The sequence below is a fragment of the Neophocaena asiaeorientalis genome, unplaced genomic scaffold, assembly GCF_003031525.2.
Source record: "Neophocaena asiaeorientalis asiaeorientalis breed wild unplaced genomic scaffold, Neophocaena_asiaeorientalis_V1.1 scaffold484, whole genome shotgun sequence".
In the NCBI taxonomy this organism is placed as follows: domain Eukaryota; kingdom Metazoa; phylum Chordata; class Mammalia; order Artiodactyla; family Phocoenidae; genus Neophocaena; species Neophocaena asiaeorientalis.
In genome coordinates, this window is record NW_020171830.1 from 1,639,608 (window position 1) to 1,664,313 (window position 24,706).

General features: G+C 39.0%; 1 protein-coding gene across 6 annotated transcripts in view; it reads right to left on the minus strand.

Annotated features, from left to right (window-relative positions):
* The window catches only part of KAT6B (lysine acetyltransferase 6B), a 231,524-nt gene that overhangs the window by 57,482 nt on the left and 149,336 nt on the right, over window positions 1-24,706 (minus strand). For all 6 annotated transcript variants that reach the window (XM_024740855.1, XM_024740850.1, XM_024740845.1 and 3 more), the window contains exon 4: window positions 8,260-8,368. In XM_024740855.1, the coding sequence (XP_024596623.1) occupies window positions 8,260-8,368 (109 nt within the window). The remainder of the gene's footprint in view (window positions 1-8,259; window positions 8,369-24,706) is intronic.

Sequence of the window (24,706 nt, forward strand, 5' to 3'; positions counted from 1 at the left end):
GAAACCTGGGGGAAAAAAAAAAAAAAAAAAAAAAAAGCAGATCCTGAAATTTCAAAACTGTTTTATAATTTCCTGACTTTGGCAGGCTCATTGTTTAAATATGTAGTTTGGTTTGCTGCCAAAAAGGTCCTCCTCCCTAAAGCTTAACAGGTGCTTCATGAAATTCCACCCACCAGGAGACTTGGCTTTTTGAAGTAAAAACATTCAAAATCAATCATCAATACTGTTAATAAAAGCACACTATTCCTGAGTTTAAAAAAAAATCTAAACATCTGTATTTAAGATGTTGAGCAAATAAAATGTTGTCATAGGATTATGACCTCAGGCAGGAGAGACACCCAGGCAGATGCATTTAACCTATGACACTATTCTTTTACAAGGGCTTCTCTCATTCAAATGAATGTGGGGGGGAAGAGTTTAAATATATAAAAATGGTTATCAATCACCTCTGTCTGCTCAGGAACAGCAAAGACAGCTTGCTTTTCGACTTTAAGAAGTACACTCTGAAGGGGGAGGGGAAGTTCTACTTTGATCAGGTTTTTCCCCCCCCTTAGGTAGTAAGGGGGGTAAAAACTCAAGTTTTAAAGAACAGCAATTTAAATTCCACCCTTAAAATGGGTCCCCCATCAGCTTAAAAGTATACCATTTACTTCTCTTTTTTTCTCCCTTTTTATTACTTCCTGTAAGTCATACATCACTAGCACATATGACCTCAATTTCATGCACTAAATTTTTCTCTACATCAAAATCTGCTTTTGTACTTTATAGCTCAATATCCAGCAACTAAGGTAATTCACATCATATTATATAGCTTAGTATTTATTCTCGCAGATATCCTATGAAAAATACTTTTTAATAATTAATTGTACATTTTGAAAGTTAATGGATTTCAGCCACTTTTAATCAAGAGCAAGGAATATGTTTCCTCTTATTGCTTTCTCTCAAAGTAATATTATATCTCAACTACTACCACTTAAGCTACCCTATCAAATTCTAAAATCTTCAGCCTATCTTTTCTTTAGGCAGCAATCTTACCTTTATTTAGCTCAAGAGAATTGGCCATAGATCCCTTCCAGCTCTAAATTTCTATGATTCTGTAAAGGATGCTGAGAGATGAAGAAACATTTCCTCTTTACTTTCTCACGGCCAACTTTAAAATAACACAAAAGACTGTAACTGAATCTTGACATACTACTACACAATCTATAATAATTAGATAAAGGACAACAATACTATTGATAATGCAAGTCCTTACCTCCCATTTAGCCATTCCATAAATTCAACAGTTCCCCCTAAAATTTGGGTTCTCTCTGATGACACAATTCAGGGCGGTTTACCCTTCTGGAGTTTGTTTTATTTTTGTGGTTTGCAATTTATCTGATTTGAGAACATAATATATATATTCATTCACTCATTCATTCCTATTACCAGCACATACTAAGCACTGGTAGCTTATAACAGTTTTATCTAGCAAAACCAGAGGAGTAGTGTTTAAAATTAAACAAGTACCAGTGAGACCACAAACCAGTAGAAATGATTTTTGGAGTAAGTACTGTGGGAGAAAAAAAAACATGGGCTCTGTAGTAGACAGAATAATGCCCCCCAAAGATATCTAGACTGTAATCCCTATAACTTGCCAATATAGTACCTGACATGGCAAAAGGGGCTTTGCAGACGTGACTAAGGGTACAGGCCTTGAGATGGGGAGACTATCCTGAATTATCTGGGTAGGCCCAATCTAATCACGAGTACTTAAAAGCAGAGAATCTTCCAGCTGGGTTAGTAAGATGAGATGAAACGAGGAGGAGGAGAGGTTCAAATTAGCAGAAGGACTCCACCCAGTGTGGGGGAAGCCACACACAAGCCAAGGAATATGGGTGTCCATTAGAAGCAGGGAATGCCGTTCACCTGACAGCAAGAAAATGGGGATCTCGGTTCTGCATACGCAAGGAACTGAATTCTGTCAACAATTTTGTGGCAACGTGTTATAGCAGCAACGGAAAACTATGAAAGATTCAACATACTCGGTCCCTCGGATTGGCTATCTGACCAACCATCTGTCCATCTGAGACACAGTGAGGAAAAAGACATTTCAGATCACACAGTCCACCAGGAAAGACAACCATTAGACAAGAATTAGGATGGGGTGGCTTGGAGATATGGGTAAATCTAGCAGGAGGTTAGAGGGAGGCCTTCCTAAAGAAGAGACCCAAAGGATGAGTGGGAACAGATGGGACCAGAGGGGGGAGCAGGGTGGGAGAAGATGGCATGTGCAGAGGGAGAGGAGAACACGGTGACATTCAAGAAGAGGAAAGAGGTTTGCTATAACTAGTGTGAAGGGGATGGTGATGTGCAAAGGGGTCAACAGGAGCCCAATCCAGAAGAGTGTTTTGGGCTTGGATTTTTCCTAAGGTTAACTGGTGGACACTAAAAAATTCTGTAATTAGATTTACAATTTTAAAAAGTAACTTAGGCTTAAGTATGGAAAATGGATAAGGGGAAAGAGGGTAAATATTAAAGTTAGGTTATTACAATAGCAGCTCTGAGCAGGTCTGGTGCGGGTTATGGATATACTGAGGATGTAGGATACATATAAGGACGTAAAACCAATGCATTTTTGGTAATTTCTTGCTATGAGAGAATAGGACAGAGGAGGGCTTGTAGAACTGAATGAGTAGCTGGTGGGATGTCATTTGCTGAAATGGGAAATCCCTGAGGAGAAGCAGGATGTTGTCTGTTTGCTAAGATTTCTGTCGTTTTTATTGTGGTGGTTGTTTTTCTGGGGGGAAGGAGCAGTGTAAGGTTCATCAGCTGCTTTGGATATTATCTCTGAGGAGCCTGCAGGGTGTCAAGTGGAGAAGTTCTGGAGGCATTTATATCTAACGGTCTGGAACTCAAGAGAAGCTATGAAGCACAGTGCAGAAACACAGGGCCAAGGACAGAATGCTCAAGAAACTATGAGGGGATGAAGAGAGGCCAAGGAGCTCACAAAAGATCTGAAAGAAATGGTAGAGAGAAAACACAGAGAATATGAAATCACGGAAGCCAAAGGATGAGAACATTTCAAGGAAAAATATTCTCAACAAGTCAAGTATGGCTGAGAGGAATATTTGGTGTGGACTGAAAGATGTCCATTAGATTGTGACCAAAACTTAGAAGGCACCTTTAGATTTTGCTACATGGAGGTCACTGTTAATCATACCAGCATAAGTTTAGTGAAGTAACAGGCCGGAACAAGGCTTCTGCTTCCTGTTACTCTGCTTGGATGGTCAATCCAGCTTTGGGCTTGTGGAGAGTGGGGCTCACCAACCCTTCCTCCTCCATCCCTGTCTATTCCTCTTTGGAGTCCATCTTGAGGTTTCTTTCTAGTCAAGGGTCTCCTTCCAAACCTAATTATTTCTGTATCTACTCAGTCTGAAACTGGATGACTAACCAACAAATCCCTGGGGCACTTTCTCACAGTAACCTTAAGAAACTAGTGATTTAAAAAATAAACACACACACACACACACACACACACACACACTATACACACACTGGTATACCCGTATATTACACCACCAACAAGCTCACTCTGGGAACAGAAGGCAGGCAAGTTTTGTTTAGGGTTAACATACAAATAAAGACCAGCCCAGGAGAGACTTCAGGTCTCCTGAGGGTGGGCTGACATTGGACCCTGTGGCTCTGGCTCCCTTTACTGTACAAAGGTGATAATCCATCTCTCCCAGCTGCATCACAGCAGCCTTGCTGTCTCCAGTGTCAATGAGCTTCCACTTAGAATGATGCTATAATTTTGAACTGTGCACTTATCTTAGATTTGCTAATTTGAAAACACACATGCACACAACTCATCTGTAAGTAAGATTTAACCACCCAGCAATCTGAGCAGCAGACACAAAATTTCATTTGGTATAATAGCTAATACTTATGTGAAGCTAATTAAAGATAATATAGTCTTAATGAGGCAAAAAGAATATAACAGTGTTAATTTCAAAGTAGGCTGATCCATGAAAGTCAAGTAAAATCACTTCCTAGTCCCAACATTTCCATAGACCTGAAGACTACATAATGAGTCCCACATTCATTTTAGTGCTTCGAATAATCTTTCATCTTTAGGTAATGTTTTATAGTTACTGATAATCTTCATAGCATTATCTCACTGGATCCTCACAACAGCCCTGTGGATGTGGGGTGCAGACGTCACCCTCTGAATTTCACAGATGTCTAAAGCTACAGTTCCACAGCCAGCAAGCAAAGAGGACTGGAACACCACATTTGGGTCTTCTATGTACCTCACTTCACATTTTAACTACCTGCAAACTTGAATTATTTTTTTCAAAAGAACTTCCAGCAGGAAAAACATAGTTAAAGAATATACTGCCCATTTGCAGCAATGAGCCATCTTTAAAAACACAGAAATTTCTAATTGGCTTTACTTTATGATGTAAGCAGAAGGAAACACTTATTACTCAGATCTATGAAATCTAAGCAGAGTCTAAATGTGATATCATACAAATGGTACTTCAGACAGAGGTGACTAAAAACCTACAGGAACATATGGGAAACACATTTAAGAGCGATTCTCCTTATGGGCTGCCATCTATATTTCCTTTTTTGGGTTTTATACTGCTATGGGTATTTTTTTCACAGAAACATCTTACATTAGGGATTCCTTTGATCATTACAAACAGTCTCAATGCAATCCCAGAACCAGTGGACTCTCTTGAATGTCAGACAGTGGCCACTTCCATGAGGCCAACCAGGGCTACCAGCCACTCTGTAATTCCCACTTCCGAAACTGAACTGGACCATGACAATGGGGATCTCACCATTACTGGAGGACACCATTGAGCCAGCGGTGTCCGGCCTATTTTATTCTTTTTCCCTTATAATCACCAACGTGTCACAACAGAGCATTATAACTACAAAATCCCTCCAAGCTCTCTAAGAAGAACCATATTTTATTTTGATCCTTCTATTTCAAGACTAGCAAATTGCAAAGTCCACTCATCTACCAGATGAAGTAAGTGTCTACAGTGCATCTCCCTGAGTTTGGAAAAAAATTTTTTTAGGGGGGAGAGACTAAACTAGCTAAATCCAGACTGGCACAGTACACTCAAGGGAAGATGAAGTGAACCTTAACACTAGAGCCAGATCACACTGTGGAGTCCAGAGAAGTACTCGGAGCCGTCCTCTACCCTAAACAAAGGGACATGATGACCCCAGGGCTTGAATTTCTGCCATGACCCATATCTCAACTCCAAAGCCTCTAGCTCATTCTACCTGAAGGGAGGAGGCTCACAAAATAACTCTGGATAGAAGCCTTCAAGATAGCATCCGAAATCCATTCTTCTCCATTTGTTAACACATTCTTGGCCGGAGACATATTATGGCCACAGGCGTTAGTTTCTGCAAAAATCCCCCAGTCAATAATGTGTTAAAAGAGAAAATAAGAGATCATTTTTGAAAAGAGAAAACATAACACTACACCTATACACCCTGGAAAAGTAAGAAACTTCAGGGGGAAAAATATTTCAGTGACCTCCAAGTATAAAGGAAATCAAACCTCTCCTTTGGCAGGTCTTCCATCTGGGAAAGACGAAGGGAGATTGATTACATCAGAAAATCTAAGATCTACCTGTTTAGAATTACAAGCCTTTATACCCTGTGAAAGAGGCCTTGAAGTTATGATCTAGGAGATAATGATCTCTTATCAACTCAAGTAAGTGTATCACCAGAGGTAAGGAAATATATGAAGGGAACTTTTCTTTCCAGATTTAAGTATGTCTTTAATCTGTCTAGGTGCCCAGACAAATAGATACTCAAGAAATGAAACAGTTAAGGGTGTTTTTAAAGTACCACCTTAAAAATCACAAAGGGTAAACCCTAGACAAGAGAACACCACTAAGTTTATCAGGCAGTTACACAAAACAGTAATTCATTCAGAATGAGCCTCGTGGGAAAACCCAAAAGATAACTACAGAGTCAGAACTGACGAGTGAGGCACTACCTCGCCAGGATAAAACAAGGAGATTGCAGGAGTGAAATTTATTAACCTGAACATACAGATAATGTTTCCATGCCCTTTTGTCACTAGCTATGATACCATGGGCAGGTGAAAGAGTTTTAATGAATCTGTAAAGCCCATCAAAAAGACTGTCAGAAAGCATTTCTCAAGCAGAGTTTGAAATGTCTTATTTCCAAGGCTCTCTCCTCTTAGTCAGGTTCTGAGAGCTGCAGAACCACTCAGGGCCTATCAAGTTAAACCTTCACAGGAGGAGGAAGAATCATCACACAACAGTGCCATTCGTCAGTGTGAAACATTTCCTCTATCCAACCAACAAGCAGCTGTCATAAATGATAAGATTTTAAATTACTTGCAGCAATCAAGAAAAATATCAAACATGCCAAACAACAACAAAAATCCCACAACTGCTGACATTTATAACACACTTACCAGAGCTGTTGTAGACCGTATGTTAGGCTATTTACTTGTGTTCTCTCCTTTAACTTCCATACAACCCAAGAGGTAGGTGCCACCATTATCTCTACTTTTCTAATAAGGAAACTGAGGCTCAGAATGGTTAAGTAACTCATTCAAGGTAGAGGAGCTGTGGCTGCCTTTCTACTTTGCTCTTAACCACTATACTAAACTGACTTCCTAAATGAGAGTATGCTATTGTGTTTTGCAGATTTGTTGATGTTTTTAAAGAATTAACTGTAACCAGATAAATACTTGGTAATTAATTTTAAAATAACATTTTGGGGAGAAAAGTTTCAGTAGGCTGGGAGAAGAAAATTTAAAGATTAACACAGAGATTAATTTTTAAAAACCCAGTAACTGCTACTCACTCTGTTGAGAGAGATACGTATAGAGATACACACACACACACGTGTATGTGTGTGTGTGTATACATACATATAACCATATATATCTCACCTGGGCAACTTATCACCTGCTTAACAGGAAGGAAGATTGGCTGGTAAGACAAATTCTTTTAGTGTAAGCACAATTTGAGTTTTTGGGGATTTTTGCAGTACGCGGGCCTCTCACTGCTGTGGCCTCTCCCGCTGCAGAGCACAGGCTCCGGACGTACAGGCTCAGCGGCCATGGTTCACGGGCCCAGCCGCTCCGCGGCACATGAGATATCTTCCCGGACCAGGGCACGAACCCGCGTCCCCTGCATCGGCAGGCGGACTCCCAACCACTGCGCCACCAGGGAAGCCCAATTTGAGTTTTCATTTCCATTATAAAAGTGGAGGTGCGGTCTTAAAATCCTATGCTGAGAAAAAGAGGTGACAGCAACCTTGAAAGCTCTTTGGGTATTGCAATTTGCCAACGGCCCAGTGTCCCTACCCAGAAATTCCTTGATTGCAACATCACCTTCTGCATAGACCACCCTTTTCCTTTCTTATCCTGGGCAATATAAATTTCTTTCATGCCTGATGACTTCTTGATTCTATCAATGTGGTTTCCAGAATACTGTCCATCCCTTTCCAGCTGTCACACAGAGCTGGGCTGTAATATTATATTTCACCAGTAGGTGTCAGGACCTGAAACACTATGCATTCCAACTGAAACGTCTTAAACTGAGACTTCAGGTTATAGAAAACTAGTGATTCTAGGTGCATTCAGCATGAAAGTTTAGAATTCTCTACCTTGCATTTACCTGCAATGTAGAATAGTCCAAGTTGAATTATTAATGCTGGTATGAAATCAAAGCTTAATTTAGAAGATGAATATATGGGCCTCCCTCGTGGCGCAGTGGTTAAGAATCTGCCTGCCAATGCAAGGGATATGGGTTCAAGCCCTGGTCCGGGAAGATCCCCCATGCTGCGGAGCAACTAAGCCTGTGAGCCACGACTACTGAGCCTGCACTCTAGAGCCCTCAAGCCACAACTACTGAGCCCGTGTGCTCAGAGCCCATGCTCCACAAGAGAAGCCACTGCAATGAGAAGCTCACGTACCACAAAAAAACTAGAGAAAGACCCAACGCAGCCAGAAATAAATAAATAAATAAAAATTTAAAGCTTTTAAAAAAATTTTTATTTATTTTATTTTATGACATATGGTTTATGTCAGTGTTAATATACTCACACTTCCCCCACTTCCCCCCCACCTGCATTTACTTTTTGAATTTAAAACTTACTCTATTATCAAATATTGCTTTAAATAACAAACTTTTTTTCGATAGAGAGAAATCGCATGTAGCTATAATGGGGAGTCATTGTACACACATACACAAAATACCAACTTACCACTACTGCCACAATCTGCACAGGAGAGGAGCTCTTCTGGTTTCTTTTCACGATTAGATTCTTTTGTCCCCAGACAGAAGCTGCATATTGGAATGGGATCGGCACGGGGCTACGAAAAAAATTAAAATGAAAAAATACTGTTAGTTTTCCATTTCAAAATTTAAAACAAAACATTAAAATCAAAAGCTTCTTACATATTTCTTTACCAAAGAAAAACTGCTGAAATAAGGTATTCATATCAACATTTTCTGCTAATAAAAAACCCCTCAAATTATTTGACACTGAAGTATTGCCAGAATAATGCATTTATGTGTAATGTATAAGACTCAGAAGTAATTTTCATTAAGCCAATGAAATCTAAAACCTTTATATATTACACTACCTTCCTGAAATGAACATTAAGAATTCATTTGAAGTCTCAATTGTTCCCGTAATCTATATGCGTACTATAAATTGATTCACCTATTCAGTATTACAGTCTATGAGTATCTTCTAGTCAGACCAGATTGTTTAATTAAACTTTATCAAATGTTTTAGTACAGGTTACTATTATGCATCAATTAAATATTTGACATAAAATACTGGTATGTTAAAAGGTGACATAGTAACAGCATTAGAACTAAGCGAGAACTTTAAAATTCTATGGGATCACTTGAGATGATCAAAAGACCATTAACAAGGCCTTTCTGGCACCAAGGTCTTCAAAAGTAAACCACACCATGCCACACAAAGGAGACACACTCTCAATCTCTGACATTCCCACTTTCAATAAAAGAAAGAACAAAACATTTGTCTAACCCCCAGCACCCCTTTAACTCTCACTACGGAAATCGCTTCTAACAATGTATAAATCTGCATACATTTTAGTGCCTCCATTGTTATTTATGAGTACCAGCAACACTAGTATTCCCATCCAAATGAAGAGTTGACTGTGTCTACAGATCTGGTCACATTATTTTGAACAGCCAAACTGTATGAAAACTAAAATTTTATTTCATATTCCAAGCTTCACACATGTTGTCTGCTAGCCATCTGAATGTAACTATAATGTATTTATATTTGAATCTCATGAATCAAAAATTTAGGGCAAGAAAGCTTAGTATAATCACAAATTTTTTTAATGTAAATTAAAAACAAGATTTTGCTAGGCCTAACTTTCTAAATATACATCAGCGTAAAATAAACCTCATTTGTTCAGCCACTCTGTTCCAAACGCCTGATACATTGCCTGATGCACAGCAGGCACTCAAAATGTATTTGCTAACTATATAAAAATATATTTGAATATAAATGAAAGAAACATATGCTAGTTTAAAAACACTTATCTCTAAAATAATATTTCAAATAGTAATAATGATTCCAACAAACGTTCAGTGTGACGTATCATCAAAAACCAGAATTCACCTTATGACCAAGCATTTGCAAAATTGTTCGTTATGACTGTTAATTTCATCTTACAATATAAGTGTTCATTATCTTGCCCTATTTTTCGGTTTAATTTGTTCTTTTAATATGCACAGGTTTCACTTTCTCAGGTAACTATGCAAATGCGTGTTTGTAGCCCCAGTTAAAAAGCAGAGTATAAAACACTGTATTAGAAAAACCAAAGAAGACAAGCTACAACAAACTGGTCACTGACTCCTACCACCATTTTTTAAATGCCAGATAATCAGCACTGCATAATTATGGATCCATAGTTATTACTCACAACTGCTCAACTGCAGCACCTTGGGAACACTTTTGTTCCTTTAAATAGGAATTAAAGGAACAATCTGGTTTTCAAGTGACAACATTCCCCTGATAGATTCTAGCTAAAACCCAGTCCTTATACTAATGGGATTCCTGCTTTCATTTGATATAACAATGCTCAAGCCATTGCTGCCATCCTTGCACTGATAAATAATTTACAAAATGTCACATATCACTCATACAATGAAACAAATCCAAATCTGCAATCCCATTTTTCTTTCCCAGATGAATTTTTAGCTGTAAGAAAGACATGGCCATCAGCCAGCATTCATGCTCATTTTTCGTTTTTAACTAAAGGTAACACAAAGGACAAAGGTTGCTAGTAGTTCATGGCCAGAAAGACCGATGTCCCACACTCTGCTCAATAATAGAAAGCATAGATGATATCACTTCACGCCACACGCAAGCAAGCCCCACCATGCTGATGTATGCTCACAACCATTTATTTTAGGGATAACTGTCTCACAATACTCTATAAAACCACTACATTGTACAGAAATGTCTGCCCTGCTGAATTATTGATAATTCAAAGCACTTTTTGCTAACCTCAGTAGAGCCGAGTCTAATTAACTTTAAAAAGCTGTCACTTGTCTGAAATGAAACTTTTACAGTAATGCACGTAAATGGGTCACAGACTTATTATGATTCACTATTCTCGATCAGACTACACATAAACTGTTTCAAAAAAATAATCCCTGGTAATAGATTAAAATGGATTGCAGTCAGAAAGAGGTCTGAATCAATGGCAACTCAATTCTATATAAATCCACTACTGACAAATCATATTTAAGAGGTCTGAAAATGGAACCAAACATCTCCCAGTTCTGAATTCCTTTCTTTGAAATTTCACACCACCACCTAACCTGTTGATCACATTTTCTTATCAACATGCCTGAATATTTCAGTCTGATCTTGAGAACGAACACTCACGGACAGGTTTAAACTCTGTAAACTGCTCGGGAAGCATTTCTTCCTCACCTCCCATGTGATGGTCCTGGGGCAGCTGCTAGGCTAGAGGCCACTCATACACTAGCTCATTTAATCATCTTAACAACCCTGCCAGGAATGTATATTATTATGCCCATTATAGGAAAGAAATTGAGGCTCCGAGAAGTGAGGTAATTTTTCTAAAGTTGCAGAGGTTCAAGTGTGGAGCTGGGATTCAAACACAAGTGTGTCTTCGGTAAAGCCCATTTCTTACCTCTACTACCTCCCCTCCTTATCTCTCAAGAAAAACCAATGTTTAAAAATTATTTTCCATCAGCAGTAATAACTCTAATGTGCTCATAATCTCTGTCATCCAATTTCTCCCATGACCAATGGCATACGTTTTGTAAACTATTAAAAAAGCAACCTTTAATATGCTATAGATTATTTATTGATTACAATGGGGAAATGGTACCTTTACAATGGAAAAGTCTGGTAGACAACCCCTTAACTGAGCAATCGAACCTATCAGCCATTATGGGATGCCTCCCAAGCGTGGCGCTGAAGGACTCAGCACTGCCTATGCAGTGTTCTTACTGGAAACATTTAGCCTCAATCTAATCATAAGGAGACAATCAGGCAAATCCAAATTTAGGGACATGCTGTCCTGGACTCTTCAAAAAATGTTGATGCCATGTAAGACCCAAAAAAGAGCAGAACCAATTTAGGCGATTAAAGTGGTGGGAAAACTAAATACAATTTGCAATCTTTGCCTGGATTTCGAATTTTTAAAAAATAACTCACGGCTGTAAAGAACACTATTTGGATAATTAGGGTAACATGCACTAAATAGCAGACAACACATAAACTAGACTGTGATTACATAAGAATTGTCTTAGGAGTTATGTGCTGAAATATTTTGGAGTAAAGTGTCATGATGTCTATAACTTGAGCACAAATGATGCAGGGGGAAAAACCTATGTGTATTACTAGTGTATGTGTGTGCAGAGAGGAAGAGAGAAAGCAAATGTGGCAAATGTTAACGGCTGGTAAATCTATATAAAGGTACTTGGATGTTCATGACATTATTCGTTCAATTGTCTAATTATTTGTTTCAATGTTTACAAGTTTCCAAGCAAAAAGCTGGGGGCACTTTCAAAAAAAAGATACAGAATGAGTTATTATATAGTTGGATTACAACATTTCTAAAGTAAAGTATCTCAATCCAATTACTGCTTCACAGGAAATACAGAGGACTGAGGAACATGTCAATCTACACAGCAGAGGGATGCAAGTACCAAAACTCTTGAAGACAAATGACCCAGTTTCTTCAACAAGTAAATTAAAAGGGTGAAAGAATGAGTGAGGCAGACAGAAACAGATATGGAAGAAGAACCAACAGATTAAGAGATTTAAAAGGCTTATCAGCCAATTACAACATATAGTCCTTATCTTGATTATGATTCAAATAAACTGTAAAACAAAACAAAATGACCTACTGAAGCAACTTGGAGCTGGTTGGCCGGGAAGAGACGGTTGGGAGGGGACAAGCAGGGTGTTTTCATCCAGGGGTAGGGGTTAGATTTGTTCTCCATGCCTCCATGCCCCAATGAGTCATCTTAGACTCCAACTTTCCAACAGAACTGTCCAGCAACGGAATGAATTTTTTTCTTGCTTCTTTATTTTACTTTTTACACTGTGGTAAAATGTGTGTGTGTACATGTGTGTGTGTGTGTATGCATGTGTGTGTATGTATGTATGTGTATATATAAATATATCATAAAATTCACCATGTTAATCATTTTTAAGTACACAGTTCAGTGGCGTTAAGTATGTTCACAATGTTGTACAACCACCCAAACTGATACTCTGTCCCCATTAAATACTAACTTCCCATTCCCCAAAGCCCCAGGCAACCGCCGTTCTGCTTTCTGCTCCATGAGTTTGAGTAATCTAGGTACCTCATATAAGTGAACTCACACAGTCTTTGTAATCAGAAGCCATGGAGATACTGCATGGACCCTATCAGGATGGTGAGGATGCCACGGTGGACAAAGGAGCCTCCCGTGAGTTGGGATCTGGGACCTTTTCAAAGGTCCTTTCCAGATCAAATAGTTTAATGGTTCCATGGCTGGATAATTTCTAAGGTCCTTCCCAATTCAGCTCTAATTTTTCATTGCTTCTATTATACTTTTTTTTAAAAGAGATTTTAAAAGTCTTCAGGACGCTTGATATCAAAATAAGACAGCCTTTTCTGAGGAAACATTCTTAAATCCAAGACAACAGATCTTTGATAAGTTTTATATTTGCATACGGTTACTTTTATTTCTACCCTGAAGGAAAAAAACATGCTTGTTAGTCTGAGAAACAGGAAAAAAAAGGAACAGAGGGAGGGAGGGAGGGAGGAAGGGAGGAAGTTCATGCACAGATCAGAGCCATGGGCATCCAGGCTCACATCCTCTTCCTGACAAAGACACCAAAAGGGGTTTTGCCTCCACGGTCTCCACTCACAATGATCAGAGACACAGCCCTCTCTTTCCATAATCCCTTAAGGATTCTTCTCCTGGAGTCATCTACAAAATTTCCTGAATCTACTTATAAAACATACCATTTTAGTAATTCCAAGTGTTGGAAACAATTCAGCATTTTTCATTCATATATTCACACTTGTATCATGGAAAGACCTGAATTTAAATTCTGTTCTCTGAGCCTTGGGTTCCCTCTTTTGTGAAAGGGCACAATAGCGTCCACCTTGTCTTGCTCCAGGGTTGCTAAAGTTCCCATGTGAGTGAGTGTGTGAAGCACTTTGTAAATTATAAGGTTCTATTCAAACATTGTTAACAATTATTGCAAAATTCACTCTGGCTATAAAAACAAACAGGGCAAACAAACAACTTCAAGTCCTTAATAAACATCAGTGCAAATAATTTGTTCTGGAGTTTAGAATTACTCTATAAAAGATGGATGTTGTGAGCCCCCATGAAAAGTATTCATCTTAGAGGATTTTTTTGTTTTTTGTTTTTAATGAATTAATCAGGGAGTACAGGAACAGCGTAGAAAATGCTCAACTGAGAGTCAAGAGGCCTGTAACTAATTTAATAAAAGGAAAACTTCAAAGGAAAAGAAAAGAAAAAGATGTCAAAGGAAGAAAAGCACAAAGAAATATAAAATCTTAAACTAATAATACCACAAAAGCAAACAAAGATGAATATAAATCCTGTACACCCCAGTATCAAACAGTTCATCTTTGGAGAATGTTCTCTACACTTTAGCTCAGACAACTCAATTCAATAACTCCACAACAAGCTGTATGGAAGGGCTGTTTTAAGACTGCTGTATTTATCTCTTTAATTTACACCCTCTTATCATTTCACACTGAAATTTGAAGTCGAGGTACTACTTTCCTTTACCAAAATGCTTTTCTCAAGTGTCTCACTTGTGCCGAACACAAACCCTGTGAAATAGGATTGGTGGCTCTTTCTGTCTCCGTGTCACAGGTAAGTTAAATGCCTCCCTACGGTCATAAAGCTATTAAGACAGAGGGAGCCCAGCCTGCTGACTCTAAGCTCTTAGCTGTTTCGCTTCCCATGGCTGCTCCCTCATTTCCTTTGGAGCTGGATTCACGTTATCACCTATCAGAAAGGCTATCCCTGACCACTCTCTCTAAAACTGCACTCCACCAGCACCTCTGGATCCTCCATGCCTTGCTTTATTTTTCTGCATAGCACTCATCACTATCTGACATATGATGTATCATTCATCTATTTTGTTTCACTTACTAAACATTAAGAGAGCAGAGATTAGTTGTTGTAGCTCCAGTCTCAAAGTACATTCATGGAATAAATGAATGAACAAATGAACAGACTGCTTTCAGGTTTGGAACTGGCTCCTCCGGTTCAACAGGTCCCAAAATACTGACTACTATTCTTTATTTTAATGTATATTTTTAATGACTACAATATGAAGCAACCATGGCAAGGTGGGTCCCATCACTGTCTAATCTGAATGCTTTTTTCCTACTCTGACCATTTATAATGAATGGCACTTATGTTTGGACATAATTGTACTTCCATGGGTCTAATCTGACAAGATAGAACCAAAATTTTAAAATCAGCTGGGAGGAAAATTGCCTCACCACTCCCACAAGTATTAACTATTGGGGCTCACTCACTAATAGCCACTATAGGTTGTACGCAAGATAGCTTTAGGGCCACGCCCAGCTGCCAGTACCTAACTGTGACCACCGCCCCCTTTGCCTCTCAAGAAATAACACAATAAAAATTTTAAAAAAGAAATCAAGAAAGATGAATACACTGCAGTGAGAGTAACAAAATTATAAAAAAGCATCTATCTGTTCAATCTATTTAACAAATATTTTATAAACTTTGGTGTTTTATTATTGGTAATGAATTATTTTCCAGACTGTACAACAGATAGCACTGGGACGACAGAGGTTGAAACTGTTCATGTTGTTTTAGGTAACATATTAACTTTTTTTTTTTTTTTTTTAGCCACCTCAGCACTATACTTGACACTTATCTAATAAAGAGCTAGACTTCATTTCTTGCCACTTAACCCACTTATTCAACTGATATATGTCTGAACAGATGAAGCCCACTCCTAATTAGGATATGGATCATGCACACTCAGGCTTTTCCTTTACAGCAATCTGCTTAAGCTGTGGTCTTGGGAAATATACTAACTCTGAAAGTAGAGTATATTCCTGTGATAATCTAAACCATTTTGTATTTTAAGAGCATTATCTTGTCCCCATCAGCATGTGCTGTAACAGTGGTCAGTGCAGCCATCCCTCTGCAGGTTTGGTGAGCAGCACGCCCTCACAGCAGTCCCGGGGCTACTTCAGATCCTTCAGGCACAACAGAACTCTGTTCACAGCATGTCCACTGCCATTTTCTCTACACTCATGTACCCTTTTGCTTTATTCTAAGGCAATTCTTGCACTTCTGTCATGAATCTTGACCTGAATAGATGCCTAAATAATTTCTTCTGGAAGATAATTGGAGATATACTTATTACAAGACTTTTCACAGGCGACAATTTTACCATAATTTTCCTCTGGCCATATAGGTTTTATTGTATCACCTCCCCTGCTCATTATACTTCTCTGTGGGTGATTGGTTCTGTGAGGGAGCACTATATCATCCCCACTGGCTCTAAATTGAGTTTCTGTTATTACTCAGGGCAAAAGGATTTATTATCGCTAATGTATGGAGATCTTGAATGTGACTGCTGTATTTTACCTCCTTGTCACAGTCAAGGGAGTTTTCTGTATTTTAAGAGTGATAACGAGTAAATTAAATCTAATAAAAATATTTAAAAGCATCCCTACACATATCCATAAACACATCACTTCTTTTTTCATTTAAGGAATCACTTAGAAACAAAACCAATATCAAGGACCACATACGGATAAATTCCCACAATCAAAGGCTGATTCAGAAGTATAAAATTATAAAAAGCTTAGCCACAGAGGAATAAGAAGAGGAGAGGAGGGAAGACTTTCTAAGAACATCAGTCACAATAGTTATCAAATGTGTGGAGTTAACTGAAATGCTCACACTGTATCCTGTTGTCTAGAACTTGTTCTAATTAGGCAGGTGTGCCATTTATAAGAGTGCTGATTAAGGAAAGGGATTCTATTGGAAGGAAACAAATCTAATCCTGCACACTGCATTTAACAATAGCATCTCATTTGTTCTTTTTTTGGGGGGGGGGTAAATAAATGAGGCCTACAAGTTGGTGGGAGGGGGGAGAAGGTAGGACAATGAAACAACTGCCTTCCCCAGGGTCTTTACTTTCTTATCTGGGCAGAGACTTGGCTTTGAAGATTTCGTCTGAAAGTCTCTCCTACACCCCTACCATTAGAAACTGCAGATATTGCATTTATCTTCTTAAGGGGGATCAAAGTCTGATTCAACACCGCTGGAAATTCAACACATGGTTATAGGAAGTCAGCTTAGGATTTACAAATTATTCTCTTCAGCAAGTATGTCATAATATTAGCAATATAATATAAACCCTACCCTAGATTTTGAAAAATGGAATTTTAAAATCAATTCATATTCAAGTATCACAAATCTTTAATAGTTTCTTTTTTTTTTTAATTTTTTTTTGCGGTACGCGGGCCTCTCACTGTTGCGGCCTCTCCCATTGTGGAGCACAGGCTCCGGACGCGCAGGCTCAGCGGCTCACGGGCCCAGCCGCTCCGCCGCATGTGTGATCTTCCCAGAGCAGGGCACGAACCCATGTCTCCTGCAACGGCAGGCGGACTCTCAACCACTGCGCCACCAGGGAAGCCCTAGACTTCTTTTTTAAGAGCAATTTTAAGTTAACAGGAAAACTGAGAGGAAGGTACAGAAATTTCCCACATGCCCCCCGCCCCCACAGGTGCACAGCCTCCCTCATTAACAACATTCCCCCACCAGACTCATACATTTGTTACAACTGATGACCCTACACTGACACATCATTATCACCCAAAGTCCACCCAAAGATTACATTAGGGTTCCCTCTTTGTGTTGTACATTCTATGGGTTTGGACAAATTTATGATGACATGTATCTACCACTGTAGTATCATACAGAGTATTTTACTGCCCCCCAAAATCCTTGCGCTCTGCCTATTCGTCTCTCCTTCCCTCCTCTAATCCCTGTTAACCGCTAATCTTTTTTTACTATATCCATAGTTTTGCTCTTTCCAGAGTGTCATATTTAGTTGGAATCATACAGCGGCTTGCTCAGTTGCCCCAAGGCATCCGTTTTAATCTAGATGGTGCCTACATACAACTCCACCTAGGCATGATGTGAACATAAACATTCTCATTACCAGTTCAACCAAGAGAAACCTGAATTAACTGCTCAGAGACACAGGCAACTGAATTGATTGTAATTAGATACAAACAGGGAAGTAGAATGAAAAGATGAGGCATAGGTAGATGGATATTAACAAGCTAGAAAAGTCACATGGTAGTCACTTTCTCAATACGATTACCATCACCACCACCATTCCCTCCAACAATGTCCTGTCTTCACAGAGATTTACATGGCAGTTGAGATGCTAGGCACTATTCAACAAGTTACTAATATTTACTCAGCACCCAAGTATGCCAATAGAATACAACTGGTACTCCAATCGCTTGTCCTCACAGAACCAATAAAAGTAGCATGATTCCATTATCACACTTAATTTGCGATTGCCCGGTGGGCACATTAAACCCACTGGTGGGTAGAATTTCCATGCCCCTGGCTTTTCTGCTTTTGTTTTCTTCACTTTCAGAGTACCTTTGACCCTTTCAATTACAGTAGTCCTAAGAAGTAGGAAAGGAGGATGGTAATTACTACCTGAATGTCAAGAGCTCTGACCTTGTTTTTTGGACTCTGCCCTAAACCTCTTTGTGGTGGAGATTCTAGATCCACTAATGCTTTAGGCCAGGCACCAACCCAGCCCTTACAGGTATATTATCAGTGAAAGTCTGCTCTCTGGTCCTTTAGCATCACTGCAGGCTATGTAGGGAGGGCACAAAACATAAACCCCTCCCCTGTCAATGCAAACTACAGCAAGGCCAGGAAGAGAAACACCAGAGTGACAGGCTTTACCCCAGGGCAAGGATTTTTAAGCTCGATTCCCTATAACTTCAAGAGTCTACAGAAACCTACTAAAGGGTATACAGTAGGTTGAAGAAAGCTCTTTATTTTTCTGAAATCAAATTTTTTTTGCATATTTTAAGTCAAAGCTTAGTACACTATGAGCTCTTTGAAGGAGATCCTTGTTTGCTTTATCTTAACAAGAACTATACACACTGTAGCTATTTGATATTTATTGAATATATAAATGTAACATTATTTCTCATACATGGTTCTTTCTCATTTTCTAAATTACATTCTTATTTTAGTATATAAATGGTAAATAAAGAAATAATAATAAAACAGCACATTATATGAGGAAAAATAAACACTTTAAATGTTTGTCCATTTAGAACCTTCATATCACATTCACCCACTTACATTTTTTAAACTGTAAGATACACATAACATAAAATGTACCATTTTAACTGTTTTTAAATGTATGGTTCAATGTAAAGTATATTCGCAACATTGTACAACTAAGTTTAGATATATTTTTATATACAATGATACAGTTCAGAGAGTTCTGAAAACACCCCTTCACTCATGTAACCCATATTGCTATCAAGATATAGAGCACTCCATAACCCCAGAAAGTTCTCTCCTGTTCCTTCCCAGTCAACCCCTTCCCAAGCAACCACTATTCTTTTTTTTTTTTTTTTTGCGGTACGCGGGCCTCTCACTGTTTTGGCCTCTCCCGTTGCGGAGCACAGGCTCCAGACGCGCGGGCTCAGCGGCCATGGCTCATCGGCCTAGCCGCTCCGCGGCATGTGGGATCCTCCCGAACCAGGGCACGAACCCGTGTTCCCTGCATTGGCAGGCAGACTCTTAACCACTGCGCAACCAGGGAAGCCCCCTCAACCACTGTACTTGATTTCTACCTCCACAGTTTGGATTGGCCTGTTCTAAAACTTCATATGAATGGAAGCTGACACTGAGTTCTTTTGTGTAGGGTTTCTTTTACTCACCGTATTATCATATTCATTCATACTGTTGCATATATCAGCAATTCATTTCTTTTTATTACTGAGTAGTATTTTATTGTAAAATATACAAAAATTTACTTATTTTCTCTATAGTTGATCAACATTTAAGTCTTCTTCAGTTTAGAGCTAAAATGAATAAAACTGTTCTAAACATTCTTGTTTAAGTATTTTTGTGGATAGGTGTTTTCATCTCTTTTGAGTAAATACCTAGGAGTGGAAATGCAGGGTCATAAGGTAGGTAGATGGTTAATTTTATTATTAGAAACCTCTAGTTTGAATAATTAAGAAAAACGCTAATTAGCAATACCAGGAAGTAAGCAGGGGATACTACTACAAATCTTGAAGACATTAAAATGATGGGAAATACTATGAACAGCTTTATGCCAATAAATTAGACAACTTAGTAAAATGGACTTCGCTGATAGACTAAACCAACAAAACTAACACCAGAAGAAATAGAAAATGTGAATAACTTTAAATCCATTAAAGAAAATGATTCATAACTTAAAACCTCCACACAACAAACCCCAGCTTTGCTGGTGAATTCTTTCAAAGATTAAGAAGACTACGATACCAATCTTTTTTTTTTTCCGATACCAATCTTAAATGATCAACTTCAAAAAACAAAGGAAGAAATATTTCTCTGCTCATTTTATGAGGCCAGCATAATTCCGATATCAAAATCGGATAAAAGCATTACAAAAAAAGTAAGTTAAAAGAACAACCAATACCCCACATGAACATAAACCCTCATTTGTTTTTCTTCTTCTTAAATCTTACTTTTAAAAAAAAACTTGGGCTTCCCTGGTGGCGCAGTGGTTGAGAGTCCGCCTGCCGATGAAGGCGACACGGGTTCGTGCCCCGGTCCGGGAAGATCCCACATGCCGTGGAGTGGCTGGGCCCGTGAGCCGTGGCCGCTGAGCCTGCGCGTCCGGAGCCTGTGCTCCGCAACGGGAGAGGCCACAACAGTGAGAGGCCCGCATACCGCAAAAAAAAAAAAAAAAAAAAAAAAACAAAAAAAAAACCAAAAAAAACCCCCAACTTTACTGAGGTGCAATTTACAATAATAATATGTACCCTTTTAAAGTTTGGACAAATATACATATCCGCATAATTATCACAACAATTAAGAAACAGAACCCTCAAAAAGTTCCCTCAAGCCCTTTTGCAGTTCCATTTCCTTTGCAGACCGGGCAACTATTGATCGGCTTTCTATCATTACAGATTATTTTGCCTGCTCTAGAATTTCACATATGAAATCACACAGTATGTACTCTTTTGTGACTTCCTTATGCTTAGCATGTTTGTGAGATTCATCCATGGTGTTGCATGTATAAACAGTTTATTCTTTTTTTTTTTTTTTTTTTTTTTTTTTTTTGTTACTCAGCGGCCATGGCCCACGGGCCCAGCCGCTCCGCAGCATGCGGGATCCTCCCGGTCCGGGGCACGAACCCGTGTCCCCTGTATCGGCAGGTGGACTCCCAACCACTGCGCCACCAGGGAAGCCCAGTTTATTCTTTTTAATGCTACATAGTATCTCATTATATCAATATACCCAAATTCATTTATCCATGCACCTGCTGATGGACATCTGTGCTATTTACAGTTTTCAGCTGTATGAATAAAGCTAATACGAATATTTGTGTTAAAGTCTTTTTGTATACATGTTTTCATTTCTCTTTGGTAAATACCTAGGAGTGGAACTGCTGGGTCATATGTTAAGCATATGTTTAACTTTATAAGAAACTGTCAGAGTGGGGACTTCCCTGGTGGCACAATGGTTAAGAATTCGCCTGCCATTGCAGGGGACACAGGTTTGATCCCTGGTCTGGGAGGATCCCACGAGCCGCAGAGCAACTAAGCCCGCGTGCCACAACTGCTGAGCCTGCGCTCTAGAGCTCAGGAGCCACAACTGCTGAGCCTGTGTGCCACAACTACTGAAGCCCACACGCCTAGAGCCAGTGCTCCACAACAGGAGAGGCCACCATAATGAGAAGCACGTGCACCGCAACGAAGACCCAATGCAGCCAAACATAAATTAAAAAAAAAATAAATTCATTAAAAAGAAAAAGAAACTGTCAGAGTGGTTTCTCAAGTGATTATACCATTTAACACTCCTGGTTGCACTTGGTTTTGCCAGTCTTTTTAATTTTAACCATTCTAGAAAGTGTGTAGGAGTATCTCATATATCCTTGATGGCTAGTGACGTTGCCTGTTTTCATGTGCTCAGTGGCCATTCATATATCTTCTTTTGTACAGTTTCTGTTAGGCTCTTCTGCCTGTCATCATGGTCTAATGCAATACATTGCCAAACCCTCTTCCAATGAAAAACCTTTGGCCCCAGCTATTGAAAATGCTACCAGCAGGCAGTTTTCAGTTGTCACTCCCTTCAGGGATTGCTTCAGTTGTAGAGTCATGTCACCCAAGGACATGCCCCTTCCAGCAGTGGCCCACATACAAGTGGTAGAGGTCCTCATCTCTGAGTGATACAGAAATATAAAGGCTTGGTCATCTTGGCCCAACTCTTGTACCAACTCTGTCCCAACTCTGAAGGACCAACCTAGCTCTAGAGCTACATATAAAGTCAGCCAAGGCTGTTATTGAGCTGCATCACTGCTCAACCCCTTCCTCTGCCCAATAATGCTTCATTGCCATTCCTTCCACAAGAGTTGATACTCCTAAGGGCTTCCCTTAGTAAATACTCCACCATAAAACTTTATCTCAGTGCCTGCTTCCTAATGAACACAAACTATAACACCTATTTTTTAAATTGGGTTGCTTGTCTTACTGAGTTGCAAGACCTTCATATATATATGTTCTAGCTACAAGTCCTTTGTATACATATATACATAACATATAAAATATATGTACTGTGGGACATCTCTGGTGGCCCAGTGGTTGAGAATCCGCCTGCCAATGCAGGGGACACGGGTTCGATCTCTGGTCTGGGAAGATCCCACATGCCGCGGAGCAACTAAGCCGGTGTGCCGCAACTACTGAGCCTGTGCTCTAGAGCCCGCGAGCCACAACTACTGAGCCCGCGTGCCACAACTACTGAAGCCCGCGCGCCTAGAGCCCATGCTCCACAATGAGAGAAGCCACCGCAGTGAGAAGCCTGCACCACAAAGAAGAGTAGCCCCCATTAGCTGCAACTAGAGGAAGCCCGTGCGTAGCAACAAAGACCCAACACAGCCAAAAATAAATAAATGTATTAAATATATATATATATATATATATATGTACTGTGAATATTTTCTCTCATTCTGTGGCTTGTCTCTTCATTTTCCTAATAATTTCTTTTGAGAAACACCAGTTTTTAATTTTTATGAAGTCCCATTTACTTATTTTTCTACTTTTTATGTCCAATCTAAGAAATCTTTGTGTATTCCAAAGTTGCAAAGGCTTTATCCTATATTTTCTTTTAGTTTCCTGGTTTTAGTTTATAAATTAAGTTCATGATGCATTTTTAGTTAATTTTTATGTACGGAATGAGGTATGGGTCAAGATTCACTTTTTTTCCATATGCATATCCAGTTATTCCAGGACAATTAGCTGAGATTTTCTTCTTCCCGTTGAATTAGTCCTTCAACTTCGGTCTTCCTTCTCAAAATTTGTTTTAGCTATTCTAGATCCTTTGTATTACCATATCAATTTTTTAATCAGTTTGTCAATTTCTAGAACAAAGCCTGCTGGGATCTTTATTGTGACTGTATTGACTGTATAGATCAGTCTGGGGAGTGTTGACTTGGTAACATTATTGAGTCTTCCAACCCATGAAATGTACATTTCTCCATTTACTTAGGTCTTCTTTACTTTCTTTCAGTAACAGTTATAGTTTTCAGGGTACATACTTTGCTAAATTCATCCCTATATATTTCATACTGTTTGATGCTATTGTAAATGGTATTCAATTTCTGAATGTTCGCTGCTACTATAGAAAATACAATTGTGTTACCTCCTTCTTTCTGAAAGAATTTATCTAACAGTTGTATTTGTTATATGTTTGAGACTTCACCATTAAAGTTGTGTGTTGTCTGAGCCTAGAGTTTTCTTTGTACCACAGTTTTAAATTTTGAACTCAATTTCAATAGATATAGAGCTATTCAGAATTTCTATTTTGAATGTATGTGTCAGCTGTGGTGATCTGGGCATTCAAGGAATTTTCCCATTTCATCTAAACTGCCCAATTTATTGGCATAAAATTGCCCATAATATTCCCTTATTATTCTTTTTATGTCTTCAGTGATATGCTCGCTCCCATGCCTATTACTGGTAATTTGTGTTTTCCCTTTATTTTTTCATTGGCCTACCTAGAGATTTCTGAATTTTATTGATGTTTTCAAAGAATCAGCTTTTGATTTCCCCTATTTACTTTCGATGTTCTTTATATGAGGAAAAATGTTGATTCTTATGCGGAAACCTGATTTGTTATTATCACTATCATTATCATTTTTATTCTAATACAACAGCTAGAGCCATGTGGTTATTCAAAATGCCATTCCCTCTTCTTTGGCTGTAGAGCAGAGGGTCCACGCATTCTACTCTGGTGCATCAACTCCTGGGAGGCTGGAGCAGGGAGGAGGTAACAGCTGGTGCCTTAGTGGAAGAGGAACCCTACCGAGAACTGCTCTCTAGACAGTGGTCCTTAAACAGGTATGAACATTAGGATGTACACGCCTAAGCAACATGCATGGATTTTGATTAAACAGGTCTGCAGCTGACTTAGGCATCTTGATTTTTTTTAAAAGCTTCGAGGAGGTTCTGGTGGTACCCCAGGTTGAGAATCACAGCTCTGAATGATTAGGACATCAGGCAGTTTATGCTCAGAAGAGTCTGAGAAGCACAAGAGTAAATACAGAGCTGAGAGGCTACTGAGAATTTGTTGCCTACTCCTAAAAACTGTGGGTCTGAGGGCCCCAGAGACATAATAAGTTTATGTCACATGAACATGCTTTAAAGGTAGGGGGAAATATACACATGCATCTAAAACATGGCTTAAATTTCTTCAATACAAGGGCTATTTTGTTGATTTTTAAAGTTACGTGTGTGTGTGTTTTAATTCAAATAGCACAAAGATATACAGAATGGAAAATAGGTTTCCCTCCTATAGTTAATCCCTGGACACGCAAATTCCCTTTCAAA